The sequence below is a fragment of the Pygoscelis adeliae genome, unplaced genomic scaffold, assembly GCF_000699105.1.
Source record: "Pygoscelis adeliae isolate BGI_AS28 unplaced genomic scaffold, ASM69910v1 Scaffold251, whole genome shotgun sequence".
Taxonomy (NCBI): Eukaryota; Metazoa; Chordata; class Aves; order Sphenisciformes; family Spheniscidae; genus Pygoscelis; species Pygoscelis adeliae.
The window spans coordinates 1,275,398-1,295,124 of NW_008824109.1; the positions used below are offsets into that span (position 1 = coordinate 1,275,398).

Consider the following 19,727-nt stretch of genomic DNA (forward strand, 5'->3'; position numbering starts at 1 on the left):
CCATGGTTTAATGAGTTGCTAGTCATCAGGCCAATCATAATTACTGACCATGCAGATGATTGAAGCCTGCCCCACTTGCAAAATAAAACACGCTTATATAAATGACTTTCAGGGCTTAAAAATTCACTGTGTCAACAAATGCTCTACACCAGCAAAGCCAGCTTGCAGTACCTTACGACGTGTGTGAGCAATTGCTGTGGCTGAGCTGACAATCAGTTACTTGTCTGCCTCTATTGAAACACCTACTCTAACGTAATGGGAAGATGTCAATCCAGAGCTTAGCGGAGACACAGTTGGCACCAATTTCTTTTTTGAAGGTAGCATGAAAGATGCAAGAAGAGCAAAAGGTGGGGGAAGGTGATGGCGGGGGAAGAGCTGCATATGAAAGAGCATGGGGGAAGCTTGAAACTAATGCATGATCCAGAGAAGGAAAAAAGTTACGGAGAGGGGGAAATACCCAGTAATCAGTACTCCTGGCTGCTGAAATCCCCACGGCGATGAACACTTTATCTCTGTTTCAAATGCCTAACCTCTATTCTCTCAGCCAGACGAGTAATTCACATCAAGTCCGAAGACCTTTAGTCTAACTGCTGACATCACGAGCATATTTCAGTAGTGCACAGATCAATCATTGATCCAAGCCAGATGTACATAATACACGAGTATGCACATTAATAGGAGATTTATAGATTTCTAGGTATCATCTGTATGTTTTCTCTCTTTTCCTGTTCCACATGCACATCTAAAGAGTGGAGTCATAAAACCTTGTCTTAAACTTGTACGAAAGTTAGTCCATTCAAATGAAATCATTTGATGATTGTACTGATATCAGTAGATATTACATAATCTACTGATATCTGCAGTTTATTTTTTCACTAGTTCATGCTGCAGTCTGCTCGTGGTTTTTTCCCCTCCTCCCCTTACAAACACACGCACGCACCCATGCACGCATTTGTACTGATTTTTTTCATCCCCCTGCAGAGCAGAGCGACAAAAACAGCGCCCTCATTAAACAGGAAATGTTGGCGTTGCAGGCGATGCTCAATACTTTAGACTACAAGAGAAAGGTTAGTGACATGTTTTGTCATTTGTGGTTTGTTTGCTTTCTCCCCTTATTCCCACATCGGATACTCAAATGCGTATGCGTGCCTTTTTAAATCCTCCTCTCAGAAGAACAGACAAATAACAGGAGTTACAAATCCACAAAAGGTTTTGGGTGGGTGCGGGTGATTTTGACTAGCAGTTAAGAAATTGGCAATTAAGTAACGGCTCAAGCAAGGATATGGTTCTGCACACCTTAGAAGGGAGGTGAGGGCATCACTTCACAGGACCTCTTATGCACTGTACTAAATGGATAACTTAGTTGGCAATATATACGTTTTAAAGTAAGCAAAAAGTATTCAAAGTAAATGTAATCTAATAACTGCCAAAAAAACCCCAAACAAACACAAAAAACCCCAGCAACCCACCAATGGTACCTTGCTCTGTTCTGTGACCGAGACTTGCAAATATGACAATATTCCCCTGACCGCTTCTTTGCCGACAGAGAAAACAGTACATTTAGGCAGTTTGTTTGAGTCCGCGTGCTTTTTAAGGATAAAAGCAAGCAAGCAAAAAAAAACCAGTGCACTGGGTATGATACAAAACAAAAGGAGGACTTTTTTACCTTGACAGTACTTGTAAATGTACTCCTTCCACCTTCCACAAATGTAACACCTCCACCTTCTTGGAGGTGTTATGCCCACAAAGAATGCAACAATCCTCCTTCCCACCCCCAAAAAAAGTTTTACTGAGGAAGAGTTCATAGACATTCAGGATTAATTTCAAGTACAATGGGTGATGAATCCAGTCACCTCTGAATTAGAGAGACTAAAGCCGTTGGGGCTAAATATGGTTACTTGCAAAGTAATTGAAAGAAATGTAATCAGCACTTTTATGATAATTGCTGAGTTTTGCGGCTGTTCCCTGTGGTCAGTTTGTGATACCTTTCCTATTTTACAGGAAGTACTCAGTAAAATAGGGCGTGTGATTCATGAAATCGATATGCTTATGAGCAACATGCTGACTGAAGAGCTGCTAGACTGGAAGAGACGGCAGCAGATTGCCTGCATCGGGGGTCCTCTCCATGGTGGGCTTGATCAGCTGCAGAACTGGTAAACTTGCCTTGAGCTTGTGTTTCCACTGAAAACCACAGGAAGTCTGCTGCACATGAAATGATCTTTCCTTTATATCAGTTACCTTGCAACACTAGCAAATTCATTAGCAGCTAAGCAAGTAAATAACACAAATACAATTTGTTTTGGTGGACAACTTTTGCTATTCAGAATAAATAACATTACAGTGAACAGCTGAGCCTAAGCCGTGGCAGTCAGTCATTTTTTGGTTTGACAGTTGTTCCAGATTCATGATACACACCCTCTTGGGAGTTTTGCTTGAGTAAGAACCGTGCTGACTGGGTTTGTCACTGAGGACAGTGGGAGTTTTGTCTAGGCAGGAGCTGGGTAGACACTTTATGCTTTGACTCACTAGGTACATCACTCCTCCAGACTTCAAACTACACAGGAATTGAGTGGCAGTAGTCTCTGTGGTGGAAACTCTAAAGGTGATTGCAAATAAATAAAATTTTTAAAAGGCATTATATTTAAAAAGATAATGCAGCCAGAGAATGTCAATGTCCTGGTCATTTCTCTCCCATCAAACTTCTCTTCTGGAGAAGATGGAAGTAATGAGTAAGAAGAAAAAAGGAAGGAAAACAACCAAGAACCTTCTTAGGTTTGAAGAAAAAGTATTTTTTGCCTTTTTTGTGTGTTTTTTTCCCACTGAAGTATTTTTTTTTCCAATGAAGATGTTAAAAATAGCTAAAAGATGTGATTTTATACACCCGTACCCTATTAAACTGTTAGCAAGTGTGCTTGGATTTCATTTTCCTTATCGTTTTTACATTTCTGAGAAATGCACTTCCTCAGTGTTTGTAACTTTTTCATTTTATGTAAATATTATCCTTTTAAAGAGTACACTTTGCAAAACCACTAAGCTGCAGGAAAGAAATAAAATTGGCACAAGTGCCCTGCATGTAAAACGTCAGAACTGTGTACATATTTCTTCTAAATTATCACGGACAGCGTTGCATTGCTGTTGATGAGGCCTGTTGCAAAAATATTTACCTTTGAAAATAAAGTAGGAAATTTTGCCTGATGTATTTATATACTCCTGTAAACAAAAGATGAATGGACATGAGTTTGGATAAAGCTAGAAAGCACCGATCGGTACTGATTCTGATTTCCCTAAGCAAGAACTTTAGGAGCCATTATATTCTAAGCAGCCGTTTACATGAAAGATTGCAAACTAATCTACTGTCTTTGCTGTAGTTTTACGCTGTTGGCAGAGAGTCTTTTTCAAGTTAGAAGGCAACTAGAAAAACTGGACGAACTGTTGACCAGACTGACTTACGATGGGGACCCTATCCCAGTGCAAAGACCTCAACTGCTGGAGAAAGTCAACTTTCTGCTCTACAATCTTTTCCGGAAGTGCGTAAGCCATTGTCAGTACATAACTTTACCTGAACTGACACAAATTCATTGGCAACAATGAGACCACATTGTTAAGAAGAAAAAAAATTTACAAAAGGTTGAGTCTCTGAGGATCTTAAAGACCGAGTTTCCAATATAAAAAGTATGTACAGCTGTCACCAAAATTCCTGGAAGCCGAAGGTGCCAGGCAGCTTCTCATGTGTTAAGGGTTTGTGGTCAAGTCCTGACTCTAGGTGAACACACAAAATCCATTTATTTCAGTAGGAGTCATGTACTTACTGCTGAGAACAGGTTGGGGGGTTGGGGGTTTTTTTGTTTGTTTGTTTCTTTGGGGTTTGGGGTTTTTTAAGTAAAGTGGCAGGTGCTAATTTGTTCCTTGTCTTTCCTCTCCCCCGCCAAGACATTCTATTAATATATAAAATATTATCATCATTCCTCTTGCCTTTTGTACTGGCTATATGAGAGATATAGCACAAGTGACTATCTGAAAGCAAAACATAGTCAATTGTTTTTTTATAAAAAATGAAAAAAGATAAAATGATTGTTTAATTTCATTGGAGCCAGGCTCAGTGTATTTTCATACTCTGTTTTATGGTTCTGATAAAAGTCTTGGTCTTCCAGATTTTTATCAGCCTGGTATTTTAGGACTATGGAATTTGTTTTGTTTTGATTTTTAATGTATTCCAAATATCTGTTTCTTATGGGAACAATTCAACTGTAAGTTAGACCATTGCATCATTTTGAGAACTAAGTGTTGGAATATATACCTCCAACTTCAGCATCCGTAGAGAAATAAATCTCTAAGAGGTAACAGCACTTTTTTTCCCCTAATACAGCTGTTTGTTTACGCATATTCCTAACAATCTATTTGTTTCACTTCTTTTCACACAGTTCATTTGTGGTTGAAAGGCAGCCCTGCATGCCAACACATCCCCAGAGGCCAATGGTTCTTAAAACGTTAATACAGTTCACTGTCAAATTAAGGTAAGGAAAGGAAATCTGGTATAAATTCCTTCATTTGTGTACTGCATTTTATCCTAGGAGACTGTTTCAGAGTCTAGAAAGCAAAGCAGACCAACTTGTGTTAGAGATCCTTTTGACTCCAAGGAGAGTTTTCTGGAATAGGGATATAAAGCCCACAGAATCTGTCACTCGTAATAAGTGGCAATAAAGAGTAAATCAGTGTGAGGAAGAAAGGCAGACTGTGGCCAAAAGTCAGTACCTTCAGGATTCTGTACGCATTGAATTCTTGTATTAATGACTTTGCAAACTGAGTAAATAATGATCCACATGATACGAGCCAACATTAGAATACTGAGTCACTTTTGCACGTAGGGAAGAGAAACTTCTGCATTTTGCGGGGCTCTGGTGAATCAGTGACAAGCTATCTCTCTCCCACTAGCTCCTCGCCTGACTTTGTGAAAAAAGCGAAGGTGGGAGAGGAACTCACATCTCATTACCACCTTGCAGCAAAAAGAATGCATGGAGGGTTGGGGGATGGAAAGGGTACGTAAAGGAAAGCACACGTACATCTACGGTGCAGTCACAGATTATACATATCCATCTCTTAATTATTACCTCTTTGTTGTCTCTCTAGCCATTCCCTCAAACACATACGTGCAGGGCAGGAACACTCACCACTGGAACAGCTCAGCCCCTCTTTCTGAGTACACAACCCTGTAAATCGTGATATAATCCTAGATGCCTAATCTGTTTTCAGATTATAATCATTTCAGACACTTTGGTGTGGAGCTATTGGTCTCTGATATTTTCTGGTGAGAAATTTATTCTGTTAATATTCACTTTTACATTTTCTGTTTTGAAGGTTGCTAATTAAATTGCCAGAGCTAAACTACCAGATCAGAGTGAAAGCAACTATTGACAAGTAAGAAACTTTAAAGTGAAGATATTCTCTCTCTCCCTACAGAGATAACACAGCTTTTTCAATTGCTACCTTATCTGATTTAGAAGTTGCTCTAAAAAGGAAAAACAAAAAACCCAAACCAGTTAAAACATCAGGGTAATGCTTTTCTTTTTTCAATGTGGAAGACGACTTTGTTTTTTTTTTATAAAAGCTGATATTTCTAATTGATATTTTCAAATTGGAGGCAAGAAGTCCATTTAAGATTTGTTTCAAGACTTAGGTAAAATTCATCAGTCTGGAATAGTGGCATCACACAAAAACTTTAAATCAAAGTGTATTGCATTTATGGGATAGTTAACTTTGAAATAGGACTTATCTCTGCTTGCGTTAATAGGCCTGGAACCTTCAATGCAACTGCTCCAAGTAGTACACAAAGCTTGTGCTTGTGCTTGAAAAGCTGGTGCTGTAATTAGTAACTATGGAGCTTAGAGAGTTTTATCCCTGCCTGAAATTAAGACTGCTACATAAACTCCATCTTTCTAAGGGGTTTGGTACTTTGATACCCACATATCATTCCAATGGCAGAAAAAACCCTAGATAAAATACGCTACTTGCATCTGGCCAGATGCAAAAGTCTAACTGGACAGTACAAATTTCAGCTCTCTATTTTAAAAGTTGCAGTTTTGTTGGTAATATGAATTAACTTTAACAAGGCAAAATCTACTGTCTCAAGATAAGTTCCTCAGTGCAAGTATGGCTTACACATTTACTGATTCACAATCTGTTTCCTCCCCCGGCCCCTCTTCTATTTTAGGAATGTTTCAACTGTAAGGTAAGAAAACAAAATATCAGATTTCTTAATTTATCCAATACAATACTATTTGAGTACGTAAGTGTAATGTCCTCTATAGTAATCGTAGATTCGTTCTGTGTGGAACACACGTGAAAGCAATGAACATGGAAGAATCCGCAAATGGAAGCCTGTCAGTAGAATTTCGACATTTGGTAAGTTTGACTGCTTTTTTCCTGTCGTGCACCTCTGGTAAAGAAATAAAAGATTCTTTAAAAACTATGCAGGGAGAACTGTATTACTGTCAAGTCTACACTCATTTTCTTTTTCCTTATACAGAAAGTTTACTCCTAGAACCTCTTTATCCTATTCCATACTTTATCCATTCCATAAAATAAGACTATATATTTTCACAGAAATGACAAAGCAAATCTTAATAATGCCAGAAAAGGGAAAGACTAATCATGTTGAATTACACAGCTTCTCAGAAACTGAGTTTTGTTAAAAAACCCCAAACCAAACAAAAACCCATTGTCTAGGGGAAATATATAATTGAATGCTTTAGATCTGGTTGAAATTAATGCCTGCGATAACTGTCTTTTGAGAGACTATACTACTGCTTCTGTAACTTCTCTAATATCCCAGGGAATCATGCTTTCTGACTAGACTCCCTCACCTATGGGTTTGGTTTTTTTGCTTAACCACAGATGCAGTGCATCAGTGTAGTTGTGCAAAAGGAGATAGAGATTGACAGTCTTTAGTGCTTTTTCGTATTACACACTTTGCAAGCACTCTAATTAACGCTTTGTTGTGTTAACTGAGTTTAAAAATTCTTTAAAAATATCAAAAGACTATTCACTGAATAGACTTTTCAAGGCATAGTGTCAGAGCCTTCATTACAATGTATTTGTATATTGTAAACAAAACCTTATTGTACTAAGAACATCATGGTTACAAATGACAGTCTTTATGTGTACTTCTATCTGTAGTTTCTTTGCCACATAAATACTGTTTTGCTTTATACAGCAACCCAAAGAAATGAAATCAAGTGCTGGAAGCAAAGGAAATGAGGTTTGTGCATTTATTTTACATGTTATTTTTGATTACTCTCACAAGTATTTCAGATTAGATTTTATTTAAATCAAAGAGCAACCATATGCTGTTAGATTTTGAAATATATTATCCTTATATTAAGTATAGGACCAATTATGACGTGATAGTATAAGTATAATGAGAACTTTTCAGAAGTAAGTACTCAGAAATTTTAATTGCATGCCTCAAATTTGTGTGTAAAAAAGTTACAATAGGCATTCGTCTATGCCTTAAAGGCAGTCGTCTTTAAGGCCACCTTTTTGGTCATTTACAGTTTGAAAAAAACAAGCTTTTTGAGTTTTTTGCTGAAACAATTTTTCCTATAGGAACGGTTCTTTAAATATATATTCTGTTGGCCACGTTTACAGCCGAAGTAAGGGTATAATTATATTCGCATCAAAGAAGTTTTCTTGCCTCAACCAGGACCAGAAGTGTGCTTAGTTTACCAATACTCATCCAAATCCGGTCATAGGTTCCCCTCTTGTGGTGACGCTGTACTATGACATGTTAGCCCTAACAAACCAGCAGGTACTTTGCAGTACCCAGATTTCAGAGACACGCACATACCACCTGGCACGTAAGGTGAAAAGGCATTGCAAGTGCTTGCTTCCTAGCAGAGGAGCTTAAAATCCGTATGTTCTTGCTTTGCGGAGAACAGAAATCAGAAGTATTAACATCGGCGCTAGTCCACACCCGGAACACCGCGTCCCTGTATCGTAGAGCGCTCCTTCCATTCCCGTGTTACCCTCCAGCACCCCTCACATCCAGAACACCAGTGCTTCTTCCCCTGCCCAGCTCCTCACCATCTGCACACCCTACGGCCTTCTTCTCAGCCCTGGCTTCCTACAAACCCTGATTCCCCTGAGTGCGGTGGGTGTCACAGACAAAATCAGAATCGCAGGCAAGAAAGTTGCTGCCTTCATTCGTTCACCGTCCGCATCACTGGCAGGAGGGGAAAGGAGAACTGCCCCAGCAGGGGAGAGGGCAAGATGTCCTCATCCAGCAACTGGAGGCAGCAGGCAGGGAGGGGAGAGGCACGAGTACACACAGATTCTAGGGTGGCCATGGACCATCACTGTAAATTTAGCATTGCTATTTAACAGCAAAAATCTGCAGATAAATCTCTGACGGAAGCAAAGAGTCAGAAGCTTGCAGCCAATGATACAGCCTCTGCCAACGCTACCAGAACAATTAGAGTCTCCCAAGGTAACTGAGGTCATAAGATGCTTCTATGAATGCCACCTACTTACCTAGGAAGTGAAATAGCCTTTACCGGTTTAAGGTATCTCCACACCAGTGTAACTTTTTTGCACAGTAGAAGTGCTGAGGGTGAAGTTATATGGGCAAGTTTCAAAAAAAAAAATTTAAAAAATAATAAAATCACTCATATTACAGCCCAAATAGATGTAGTTATACAAGCACAACACTTATTACAAGTAGTCTTTAAGTACAAAGCAAAGGTATAATCAGCATGGAGAATTTTAACCGAAAACCTAAAGCAGAAGATACTTGTGCACACTTCACATGGTGTTTCTGAACGGAGTAACTTGCAACCTGATTAGCAAGACTGAAACTCAACGCTTGCCTCCCAATTAGTTTGCTACTTACAAAGTCATTTGCATCAGGACAAGCAAATGCAAAAATGTAGGCACAAAAATGTCGCTGCTCTACTTTTGGTAGCATTTTACTCCCGCTTTCACACATTGTGCCTTTGTAACTATATAAAACATAGGGCTGTGGAGAATTAGGACCGCTGAGCTGTGGCATGGTTCACTGCTAACTGATTTCCTCAAACAGGGCTTTTCCTTGGTCAAATCACAGTCTGTGAAGTCATTATTAGCATGAACAAGTTGTTTTGTTTTGTTTTTTTTAATTAATAGCAACCATAATAATTTAAAAACTTGGTTTGTTATAGGATGTTTAGTAAGCTGAGAGTGTAGTTTTTAAGTATGACTTGCCTCATAAAAAAAAGTGGAAGCTCTCTGTATTTGAGATTTGTCCTTTCATCTGGATATGCCTTTTTGCCTAGATGATTTTTCCATGAGGAAAATTTAAGTTTTTGCAAAATCATAATGGAGGGTGTGGAGGGAGGGAGAAGGGGAGTTTCACCAACCCTTTTCAACTTTCTGTCAGCAATACAGGTTGAGCTGGATTGATTCTACCTGCATTAAAACATTTGAGCTCATTTGATGGATGACTATTTCATGTAAAAGCCTTCAGCTCTAAACTGGATTTTGCCTTTGCAAGGCAGATTTATTATTCAGATGCCTGAGGATCTCCTGTGGTCTCAGCCCCTCATTCATACAGTATCTTTTGTTGCAGTGGCCTGTACATGTCCTGGAGGAGGTGCTCCATGGGAAAGATAAGGCCATGAGACACTTTCCCAAGGAATAGTTTTATTTTACATTGACTGAAAGCGGAGTATTTCAGTAAACGGAAGCATTTCGATTTGGGATTTTTGATTTTTTTTTCTTTTTTTAAAAAGTCTGACAAAACAAATATGTGATGGGGAGGGGAAAAACAACAACAAAACAGGAAAAGGACAAACAGATTTTTATACTTTGACTCCTGGGGATAGAAACGTATTTCAAAAGATCTGTTTCCCAAGAGGCAGAGATTTGGATCTTTACAGGGCTATGCTGGTTTGTAATCAAAACAGAATGCTTGTACTACAAACTTTAATCAACTATGACAAACAGATTTTCTTTTTTTTTTTCCCCATCCAAGAACAGCTTGGTTTTTTAATACCAGATTTACTTTGGATTAATGATTTAGGTCTCTACTCCCTCAACTAGTACCATCTAAGTATACTTACAACAAACCTGTGTTCCCAGATGAGGGCCTACTTGTCATTAAAGCTGTGGCTTTTCGTTTTGTTTCTAGTCTGTTTCTCCTTGAGGTTTAACATCTCTGTTTAAATTGGAATTGTCAATCAGTAAAGAAACTTTAGGAAAAGAAAAGTTGGAGACAACCTTTATCAGACACAAAAAATAATCTGTTAACTTTCTGTGTGCAAATCTGTGTTTAAAAGCACCATTTTAGAAAAAGTTAAAAGCAGAAGTTAAAGGTTTTAAAGTATTGCTTTAACAATGTCAAGGGTTTTTTTTAGATTCATCAGAAAACCATCACCAGACTTCTGGACTAATTTAATTTAAGAAACATATTATTTCCTTCACTTCCTTCTTTTCCTGTTCTACTTACATATTTGATATGTGTTTTCTTTCAAAGTTGTGTAATCTCAGCAGTTGCATCACTAAAAGAGTGTTAAATGCCAACTGTGCATTCACAGTTTTATAACCTACTTACTCCCTCAGGGCCCCCACATGGTGACCGAGGAACTGCACTCCATCAGCTTTGAAACACAGGTCTGCCTGTATGGATTGACTATAAATTTGGAAGTGAGTATTCTAGCCAGGTTTTCTAGGGCAAGAATGAAAGGCATTTTCCAGCAGCTTACAGAAGAACAACCCTGTTGGGCTAGACCACAGGTCCGTCTATCCTAGATGCTATCTTCAGCAGTAACCGTAAGCAGACACAAGATTTCCAGAACTTCTGGACAGAAACTTACGCTTCGGGAAGGAAGAGGGGGCTAAAAAAACAAAGCATAACACAGCGCTAACACTTTCCTCGGCAGCATTTACGTACCGCATTCATTCTTTCCACCAGACCAGCTCTTTGCCTGTGGTGATGATTTCCAATGTCAGCCAACTACCCAACGCGTGGGCTTCTATTATTTGGTACAATCTGTCAACCAACGATCCTCAGGTAGGTCTTCAGTATGCAAGCACTGACTTTCTGCATTTTCACATTTCTATTATTTGGTCACCAAATATATTGATGTTTCCCTCTTAAAATGGCCTTATTTTCCTCACATACGCTCTTATCAACAACATACTTCAATGTTGTTTATCTTTTGTTCCCTGCCCAGATATAAAACCATATGCACGCTTAGCCTTCCTTTTTGTAGGCTGAAGTAGTAGTTCTTAAACTAAGGAAAGGTGATAGCCCTTCTCCACAACTTTTCTAGTTTGAATTTGTCTTTTTTGGATGCGGTTGACCAAAACTGTACATGGTACAAGGTAATTCAACTAGTACAATTCAAAACTGTCAAAGCAGGTGTATAGATGGGTCTATAATGTACTGAAGTGCTGCTTTCTCTCATGCATTTTATAGGAGCTAGTGCTTTCTATAGAGATTGTAAGTGTCAAGTAGCACCTTCTAGTGGCTCTAACCACGAGCAAAAGCAGAATCATTCTTTCTCAGGCTCCAGCTGGCTCAGCACATATTTTAGATTCAGCCGCTGTTACTGTATTTGCAGATTGTAGAATAGTGCTGTCAGGCTTTCAGTCAGGGATTAGTGGCAGTCACATAGATGTTCGGAGGAGAGAAAGGGTAAGACAGTTTACCATGGAGTGCGCCTAAGAACGATGGCAGGCCAGCTGACCAGCAGCCTGGACTTCATTATCACTCTGTGATACTCCTACAGTCCAGAAATCAAATGAAAAACTAAGATGAACCAAACGATTCAACAACATACCGCTATATGAGTATGTAACAGTTTAAGATTTCCATGCACCAAACATATGAAAGTATAGTGAGAATATCTGCCTTTATTGGATAGGATTTAAGCATATTTTCACTGTCTTAACATGCGATACTATCAGAAGCACAGCAAGGTATTTTATCATCCAATATGCACACACGGACTCTCGCTCTCACTAGGAGTGTCCCCCTACAACTCTGCTCAGGCACCCAAGTGGACCTTGCTGGGTGGCTGCAGGTGGGAGGGCCAGCACCTATTTGCCCCAACGTATCCCCCTGCACACCTAATTTTTAACACTTCCAGATTCTGCTCAAGTACTTGCAGCCTTCTTTTCCAGCTTGCAGTGTATTTCATGGTTGCTAACTGTCTAAACAAAGCACTAATTCTGTTGCAGAATTTGTCTTTCTTCAACAATCCCCCTGCTGCCACTTTAAGTCAGCTCTTAGAAGTACTGAGCTGGCAATTTTCATCGTATGTCGGTCGTGGACTCAATTCTGAGCAGCTCAACATGCTGGCAGAGAAACTTACGGGTAAGTGTATATAGAAACATACAGATTGTATTTGCTTTTGGGCTCTTATATTTGATAGTTACAGGTAATGACTTTAAGCATGACCTCCACTTCCAGAGCTGACTTCAAAAATGCCACAATGACATTTTTTTCTTTAAAGAAAAGCACGCATCAGCTTATTCTTACCACAAAGTGATTCAACTTCTGAACTTCCAGGCTGCTAAACTGAAGAAAGAGGGCATCAGAGTCACACTGAACTGTGATGTTATTTTGTTTCCTTAGCAAGTAATTATCTCACGCATCTGAAATCAAAAGGAAGTCTTTTTGCTTGCTTATGGGGTTTGGTTTGGTTTGGGTTTTGTTTCATTTTAAGTACCCGTCCTTGTGGGTCTGTTTAGTTCTGGGACCCATCCTTCACTGGTGACAGCGTAGCAAAGAGGCCCTGTAACTTCAGCGAGATGAACTATTGAACACTTCAATCTGACAGTCCCCCAGAAGGGAGACGCCTTAGGGAAAGCTGGCAGAAGAAAACAAAGCTTTATCTGTTTCTGGAGAAGAAACAATTATAAAATATATTGTGAACTGTAAGAAACTCCAGGCTGAGGGTGTAACAACACCTCTCCTGTCGGGCAAGAACAGAAGCATCTGTCAAAAACTGGGGGGAATCTTTACTTATTATTGCTTTCAAAGCCGGGAAGCGAAGACTGGTTTCCCTGGGTAACAGTCAATTTTTCTGATGGTTTCTTGGAGATTTCTTGCTTAGTGGAGTTGAGAGGTGCCACTGTACATCAGCAAGAATCATAAGAAACGAAAAATAAATTGCCTTAAACATGGAAGCTCAAGTTAGAGTGAAGGCCAAGAGAAGTAACGCTCGGGCTAAAAACTGAAACTGAGCACACAGTGTTGCAGAAACAAAGTCCCAGACTACTTAAGGCAAATATTCCCAAAACTACCATTATCAGCTGCTTCAAAAGGATACAGAAAAACTGATCTACAGCCCCTTAGCATGCTCCTCTCAATCACTCTCCAAGTCAGGATGTACTGTACTTCAAATATACAGATATCAAGCTTATATCTATTTCAAAACTTCAGAAAAATAGACTCACCATTTGGTTTCTTTTTTTGCTCTCAGGACAACAAGTCAGTTACAATGATTATCAACTATCCTGGGCAAAGTTCTGCAAGGTAAGGTTCCGAAAGTAAAACTAGACTCTTCTTTCTCCTAACGCCCACATGCGTGCCTAACTGTCTCTCTGATGCTACTGGTAAGATTCCCACTTGCCATATGTGGGACTTGTAGCCCAGCACAATCACATTCATTGTAAAAATTGAACTAGGAAGATAACATTTCCAGAAGTTTAATGCTTGGGCTAAGAGATCTACTTAGTTACATTGCTACAGATATCAGAAACTGTTGTTATAGTGTGCCCTATATATTTCTGTAAATGATCTATAGATTGTGCTATCAAAGCACACGATACATTTTTCATAAACATACAGTAATTTTTTTCATATGCTCAGTTGTGACAAATTATTTCAAGTCAGTCGATATATTCAGTAACTTTGATGAGGAACAGGCAAGTTATTGAGAAAGAAGGGTAAACCCATTTTATTCATATTAACTACATTATTTAAATAAGCATGGAACCTCGGAAGGAAGTTCAACTTCTTGTCATCATTTCTCTCAAAATGTAATTTCATAACCAGGAAGAAACAACGAATGTGATTTTTTTTTTTCTTGAAAAATGAGGAGCTTCCAATGCATATCTTAGAAATCAATTGTTTTTTTGTCAGGCTGAAAGAGAGACGTTACTCAAAACAGCTGTTCAAATTTGTCATCCTCACTTGAACGAACTAGATTATTCTTAAGAAACTGAGATAGCCATGTCATGTGGATGTTGGGTAACAACACTCTCACAATTCTTTTCTTGTGTGTGTTGTTTTTGTTTGTGTTTTGTGGTTGGTTTTTTGTTTTCTTTTTAACCATCAGGAACATTTGCCTGGAAAGTCTTTTACCTTTTGGGTTTGGCTTGAAGCCATCCTGGACTTAATTAAAAAACACATTCTGCCTCTTTGGATTGATGGGTGAGCAACAAGGAAACTGTTGTATATTGATCTCTCTCTGTCTTTTTTCTTTACTAATCTCAGTTTTAGCTATGCACAAGAGAATTTGCAAAGAGCTTAATACTTCTGTCTCCCTCTTCCCATTTATAACCTTTTGAAATTTTTGCCAAAGGGGAACATCACTGAATCTCTTAGAAATGCAGGTTTAGGTCTGTTTATCAGTTCTGTCGGTGTACAGTCAAGTACTGTGATAAATCTCATCATGCTTCATAGTACTTTGAGCTCAACGCCATACTCCACATGTAACTCATGTGAAGCTTTTGTCATAGTTTCAAGACCTTATAAAGCTTTTGTAACCAGGCTTTGAACACCTATATAAAGTTTGGCCAGATGCATTGCACAGATTGAAGTCTGTATTTTTTTCCAAAAGCAAACCCATGATTTCCTGTTACACTTCAGGTACATAATGGGATTTGTAAGCAAAGAGAAGGAACGAATTTTGCTCAAGGACAAGACACCAGGAACATTTTTATTAAGGTTTAGTGAAAGCAATCTGGGTGGAATTACCTTTACTTGGGTGGATCAGTTAGAAAATGGTAAGTATAATTTTTAAAAAATAACATAAACCTCAAACTCTGCAACACACCTGTAATACAGGAGCCACGGTTTCTTTGGTTTGAAAGTAAAATTCATGTGTATCATGTCTTAGTATGGTTTTGGATGAGATACAAGTATCATATGTACTGAAACACAAACCAAAACTCTGAAAGTCTACCTCTCAGTTCTTTATATTGACTATGTAAGTTCATTAGGAGATGTATGCTTGGGCTAAGAGAGCCTGCTTACTGCAGGCTTTAAATTTGCTTCCACGTGTGCAGAAAGTATAACTTGAAAGATACTAACATTGGTATGAACAGGTAAAACCCACGCCAGTGTAAACTGCAAAAGAAAGGCAAAAATACGTTCCAACTGCAGATGCTGATCTACCAGTTATCAGCGGTTATGGTGCCTTTGTATTTTTACAGGAGATGTAACATTTCATTCGGTGGAACCCTATAACAAAGGTCGCTTATCTGCACTGCCTTTTGCCGACATACTGCGCGACTACAAAGTTATTATGGCAGACAACGTTCCTGAAAACCCTCTGAAGTATCTGTATCCAGACATTCCCAAAGATAAGGCCTTTGGCAAACACTACAGCTGTCAGCCAAATGAAGGTTGGGCTCCATTTCTGTGTTTACCCTTTCTGCAAAGCAGATGCAAAGTCAAGAGGCAATTTGAGGAAGGGGGCAGGGAGGAAGGGAACAGATTAAGATGCCTCCTTTAATCAGCATCTTCAAAAGAACTGTTTTAACACGTCTATCATTTCGACAGCTTCATTTTGTAAATATACCCCTGGTCTTAGAGGTTACATTAGAGGCAATGGCAACAATATTTAAAAGAAGCTAAGAAATAGATCTTAGGGCAGAAAGGGTCAAAAAAACAGGATTTTTTTTCCTGACTGATGCATTACAAAATTCAGTGCTCAGGTGTTCAAAGGAGATGAAACTGAAAAGTCATCCTGCTTATCACCTTCATAATCATGTTACACTGTAGCACGCTGTCTCTTTAATTTCAAGGAAATTCTGTGTTTTCCAAAGAGCTTGGAAGACCTGCTTTATTCCAGCAGTATAACCCCTGGCAACTGCACTGGAAAATGCAAGAAGGCTAGACAAGAATGGATGGCTGCAAATACATTCAGGCCCATGCTCTTTCTTGTCCAAGTTACAAGTCAGGCTATTTTTAAATCAAACTCACTCTCTCTCAAAAAAGCCCTCAAAGCCTTGATTATAATACACATTCTTCCGGACTTTCAGTATGAAAGGTTACAATTCCATTTGAATTCAAATTCCTACACTACTCAAAAACATTTGGAGGCTACAAATATTTTTCCTCTTCATTTTAATTCAGTGGACTTTGCCTAATGCTCCGATCCTCTAAAAATGTACGTATATGCTTAATTTCATGTAAAAGACATTGCTGAAGCTGTATCTGTAGAGATAGAGCTCCATGCAAGCATTTGCAGAACTGAAATCTAGAGGCTTAGAAGTACCAAGCTTGCAGAGTTACAAGATACTTGCTTTTGAAGCCCTAACAAGGTATCTTTCATCAGTTACTGTATTATATTCTGAGATGGCGATTCATATCAAGGGAGCACAGTGAATTACGTGACTAAGACCTGACCTCAAAGACTAATCTCAGGAATTCCCCTCATTTTTATGGCTGCTTATTTAAGCATAAACAGGCATATTTCTTTTTTAATATATTATGGGCTGCAGTGCTTAAAGCAGATAATCAATTTCAAATAAACAATAAAATTACTAGGCAATATTTAATTTCTCTAATATTTATTTTTAGTCTCAAAGCCCTCAGATGGAGGAGGCAAAGGTTATGTTCCTTCTGTATTTATCCCAGTCTCCAAAATGTAAGTATCCTTACAGATGTATTACACTTCAAATGTTATTTCTATTAAATTTACATACTGTTTCAAAGTTTTCCCTGCCTCCCTTCCCCCATTCAAATAGTTTGGGATAGCAACACATCGCGTGTTTTTATTTGGCCAAGGACTGCCAAAGACAAAAAAGGGAAGTAAAGAACTTCACTTCTACAGTGCTTTTCCCATCCACGTGGCAAAACGTTTGTAAAAATTGAATGCAGACTTTACGGTACTCTGATCTACTTATCTTTCACTGTCTCCTTTTTCTCTCCAGCAGCTGATATTTCAGAGCCAGGTTTATCCTCTCTTCCCTCGGTCCCATCTCCTACATTTTTAAATGTATACCAGGTTGTTGGCATGGGCTTACAGGGCCACCAGCAAGCCCAAGTACAGGCTTAACTAACTTAATAAGCATTCACCATACTCCACTGCTATGCATCAAGTTAGGGGGATTTAGGTTGCTTTTAAGATTATTTTTGTGTTTTTTGTTTTTGTTTTTTTTAAGCTTAAATGATTCTACAGATCCACATTCTCCATCAGATCTTCTTCCAATGTCTCCAAGCGTTTATGCTGTGCTGAGCGAACACCTGAGTCCCACAGTGATCGAAACTGCCGTATGTTGTAAACTTTTCCATTCATAAGTTAATACTAAGCAAACGGGACACGTACAACACAGATGCTGGTTACAAAAAGCTGCTTACACAATTATGAAAAAATTAGAGCTCTTTCATCACTTGCTGCATTACATTCTGAAACGATGGTGCAGACATTTCCTATTCTAAATGGGACAGGATGCTGCAAGCATGCTTGGAAGCACTGTTACATGAAATTGTCTGACACGCTGGCCAGTGAACCATGAATGTCATAATTGAAAGATCTCAGAGCTCTTGCACAAACGAAGCCTTTACACTGACAAATACATAACGATTACACTGATTCTGTAGATAGCACAAAGGACTTGACTTGCTCAGGGAAGCTGCACAAGGAACATAAAAATTTCCGATTCAGCAAACTTGCACAACTTTTCAGCGCTGCAAGTTTCTACATGGGGTACCAAAGTGAGAAATTAAAAGTCAGCTAAAACATTTTTAGCAAATAAAACTAATAATATTCACTAAGTATATAGAAAGATTGGGAAAATACTGTACCGATGTCCTATTAAAAATATTTTCCTCTTTTACTTACTGACTAGAAATTGTGTTCTGAATCATTGTGGCTTAGAGTACTTAAGAGCACTGATGTATACCCACACTGGGGATTTGTCCAGCAGACTTCTATCAGGAAACACAGCAGTGGTTGGGCTTTAACAGCCTTAAAATAAAACCTCCTTTTTAATACTAGCTCTTAGTTTTCTGTATGTTCAGTGAGTTATGATCTTAAAATGGTTATGTATTTAAAAGCCTGTCAACTCCCCTTCAAATGCCTCCCTGTAAATACTCCTCCTCACCCACAAACGGAACAAAACTAAGCCAGAATCCTGACTGTCGATGATTGGAAACACAGTTAAACTTTATATACAAATAGAGGAGTTCTTCACCAAGCTGAAGATCTGTTCAAGAGCAAAATACCTTTTTTTTGCTTCTTCACCTTTTTCTCTGATAGCGCTCATGACAAACTAGTTCTTCACCTAAAATTGAAATACTAGCCTGAATGAAAATTCTGCATTAAAACCTACCACTCCCAATCCAAGACATGTCCCTGATGGTTTATTGTTCGGTTTATCCATATGAAAACAGTTCTGACCTTCTGAACTGCATTTGTGAGCTGCATACGCATTTGCATTTCCCAGAGTTTCGGCAGTGAAAATAATAGTTGGCTTCACTTTTGCTTATCATCAGGCTCCAAACGTTTTTGGTTTCTTTTAGCATGCCCAGTAATTCTCAAACCAGCTCTGTCCAGAGCTTCCAAACCAGCTGTGACCATCACAATCTTCTGGGGTCACAACCACACAAAAAGAATGTGTTCGGTGATGAATTGGGAGAGTCAAATACAATCATGCATCAGTTTTTAAGGGTACTAGAGAAGTGGTTCACTGCTGCTAGATGGTAGGTGGATTTCTGGAGGCTCTTGCTAGAAATGTTTTCAAGTTCTGCTAGAAATTAGGGGAGAAAACAGTTTTGGAAGATTTTTAAAGAATTCCTTTCCTTCCTTTTTCCATTCTATTTACCTTGCTAAATGGGAATGAGGAAAATACGGAGTTTTTTTCTTTATCATCCCAAATTCACACAATATAATCTACCCTGGGGAAGAGCTGTCTGAGTACAGTAAGTAGATAATCTGCATTATTAAAGCAACACTTTTCCTCCATGAGATGCCAATAAAAAGCACCGTGTGAGATGCGGAGAACAAGAGTGAAATCTGCAGCAGGACAAAATATCCTACAACTCAGTAACTCAGTCTTAGCAAGATATACTTTCTGCAGTCTTGCTAAATTCCCTTCTATTTCCCCCCTCTCCAGATTCACCTACCCATCGGGAAAACAAAGCCTGCGGTCAGAACCCCACTATACATATCCATAGGCTGAAAGAACCACAAAAGTTCATATAAAAAAATACCATTTTTATCGCAACTGTTTCCCACACAGTTTTTTTCTAATAAGCATTCCTGTATTTTGTAAAGAACTAGAAACAGGATCCTCAGATCCTTACCAATTTGCTTTAGATTGTCAAAATGACATTGCAGTTACCTTGAGCCAGAGAAGGTTTCATCTGCAGTTATTTTTGAATGAACAGCAGTAACTGCCATGAGACTAATCTTTTCCTTCTTCTCTTCTAGCTGAGTTCTCCTTACTCAACTGACTGAAGTTCACATACTAGAAAAATTAGTAATCATGTGAACACTGGATGGGTTAAAGATGCA

The 19,727-nt window shown here is 38.8% G+C and overlaps 1 protein-coding gene across 1 annotated transcript in view; it reads left to right on the forward strand.

The window, feature by feature from the left end:
* STAT4 (signal transducer and activator of transcription 4) overlaps window positions 1-19,727 on the forward strand; it is a 39,502-nt gene extending 19,775 nt beyond the window's left edge. The window contains exons 6-23 of the mRNA XM_009334198.1: window positions 982-1,067; window positions 2,002-2,153; window positions 3,369-3,527; window positions 4,422-4,514; window positions 5,356-5,415; window positions 6,209-6,226; window positions 6,306-6,399; window positions 7,211-7,255; window positions 10,591-10,674; window positions 10,943-11,041; window positions 12,214-12,349; window positions 13,461-13,513; window positions 14,319-14,413; window positions 14,852-14,988; window positions 15,418-15,609; window positions 16,790-16,856; window positions 17,374-17,482; window positions 19,644-19,727. Coding sequence (XP_009332473.1) covers window positions 982-1,067; window positions 2,002-2,153; window positions 3,369-3,527; window positions 4,422-4,514; window positions 5,356-5,415; window positions 6,209-6,226; window positions 6,306-6,399; window positions 7,211-7,255; window positions 10,591-10,674; window positions 10,943-11,041; window positions 12,214-12,349; window positions 13,461-13,513; window positions 14,319-14,413; window positions 14,852-14,988; window positions 15,418-15,609; window positions 16,790-16,856; window positions 17,374-17,482; window positions 19,644-19,670 — 1,706 coding nt within the window. The 3' untranslated portion in view covers window positions 19,671-19,727. The remainder of the gene's footprint in view (window positions 1-981; window positions 1,068-2,001; window positions 2,154-3,368; window positions 3,528-4,421; window positions 4,515-5,355; window positions 5,416-6,208; window positions 6,227-6,305; window positions 6,400-7,210; window positions 7,256-10,590; window positions 10,675-10,942; window positions 11,042-12,213; window positions 12,350-13,460; window positions 13,514-14,318; window positions 14,414-14,851; window positions 14,989-15,417; window positions 15,610-16,789; window positions 16,857-17,373; window positions 17,483-19,643) is intronic.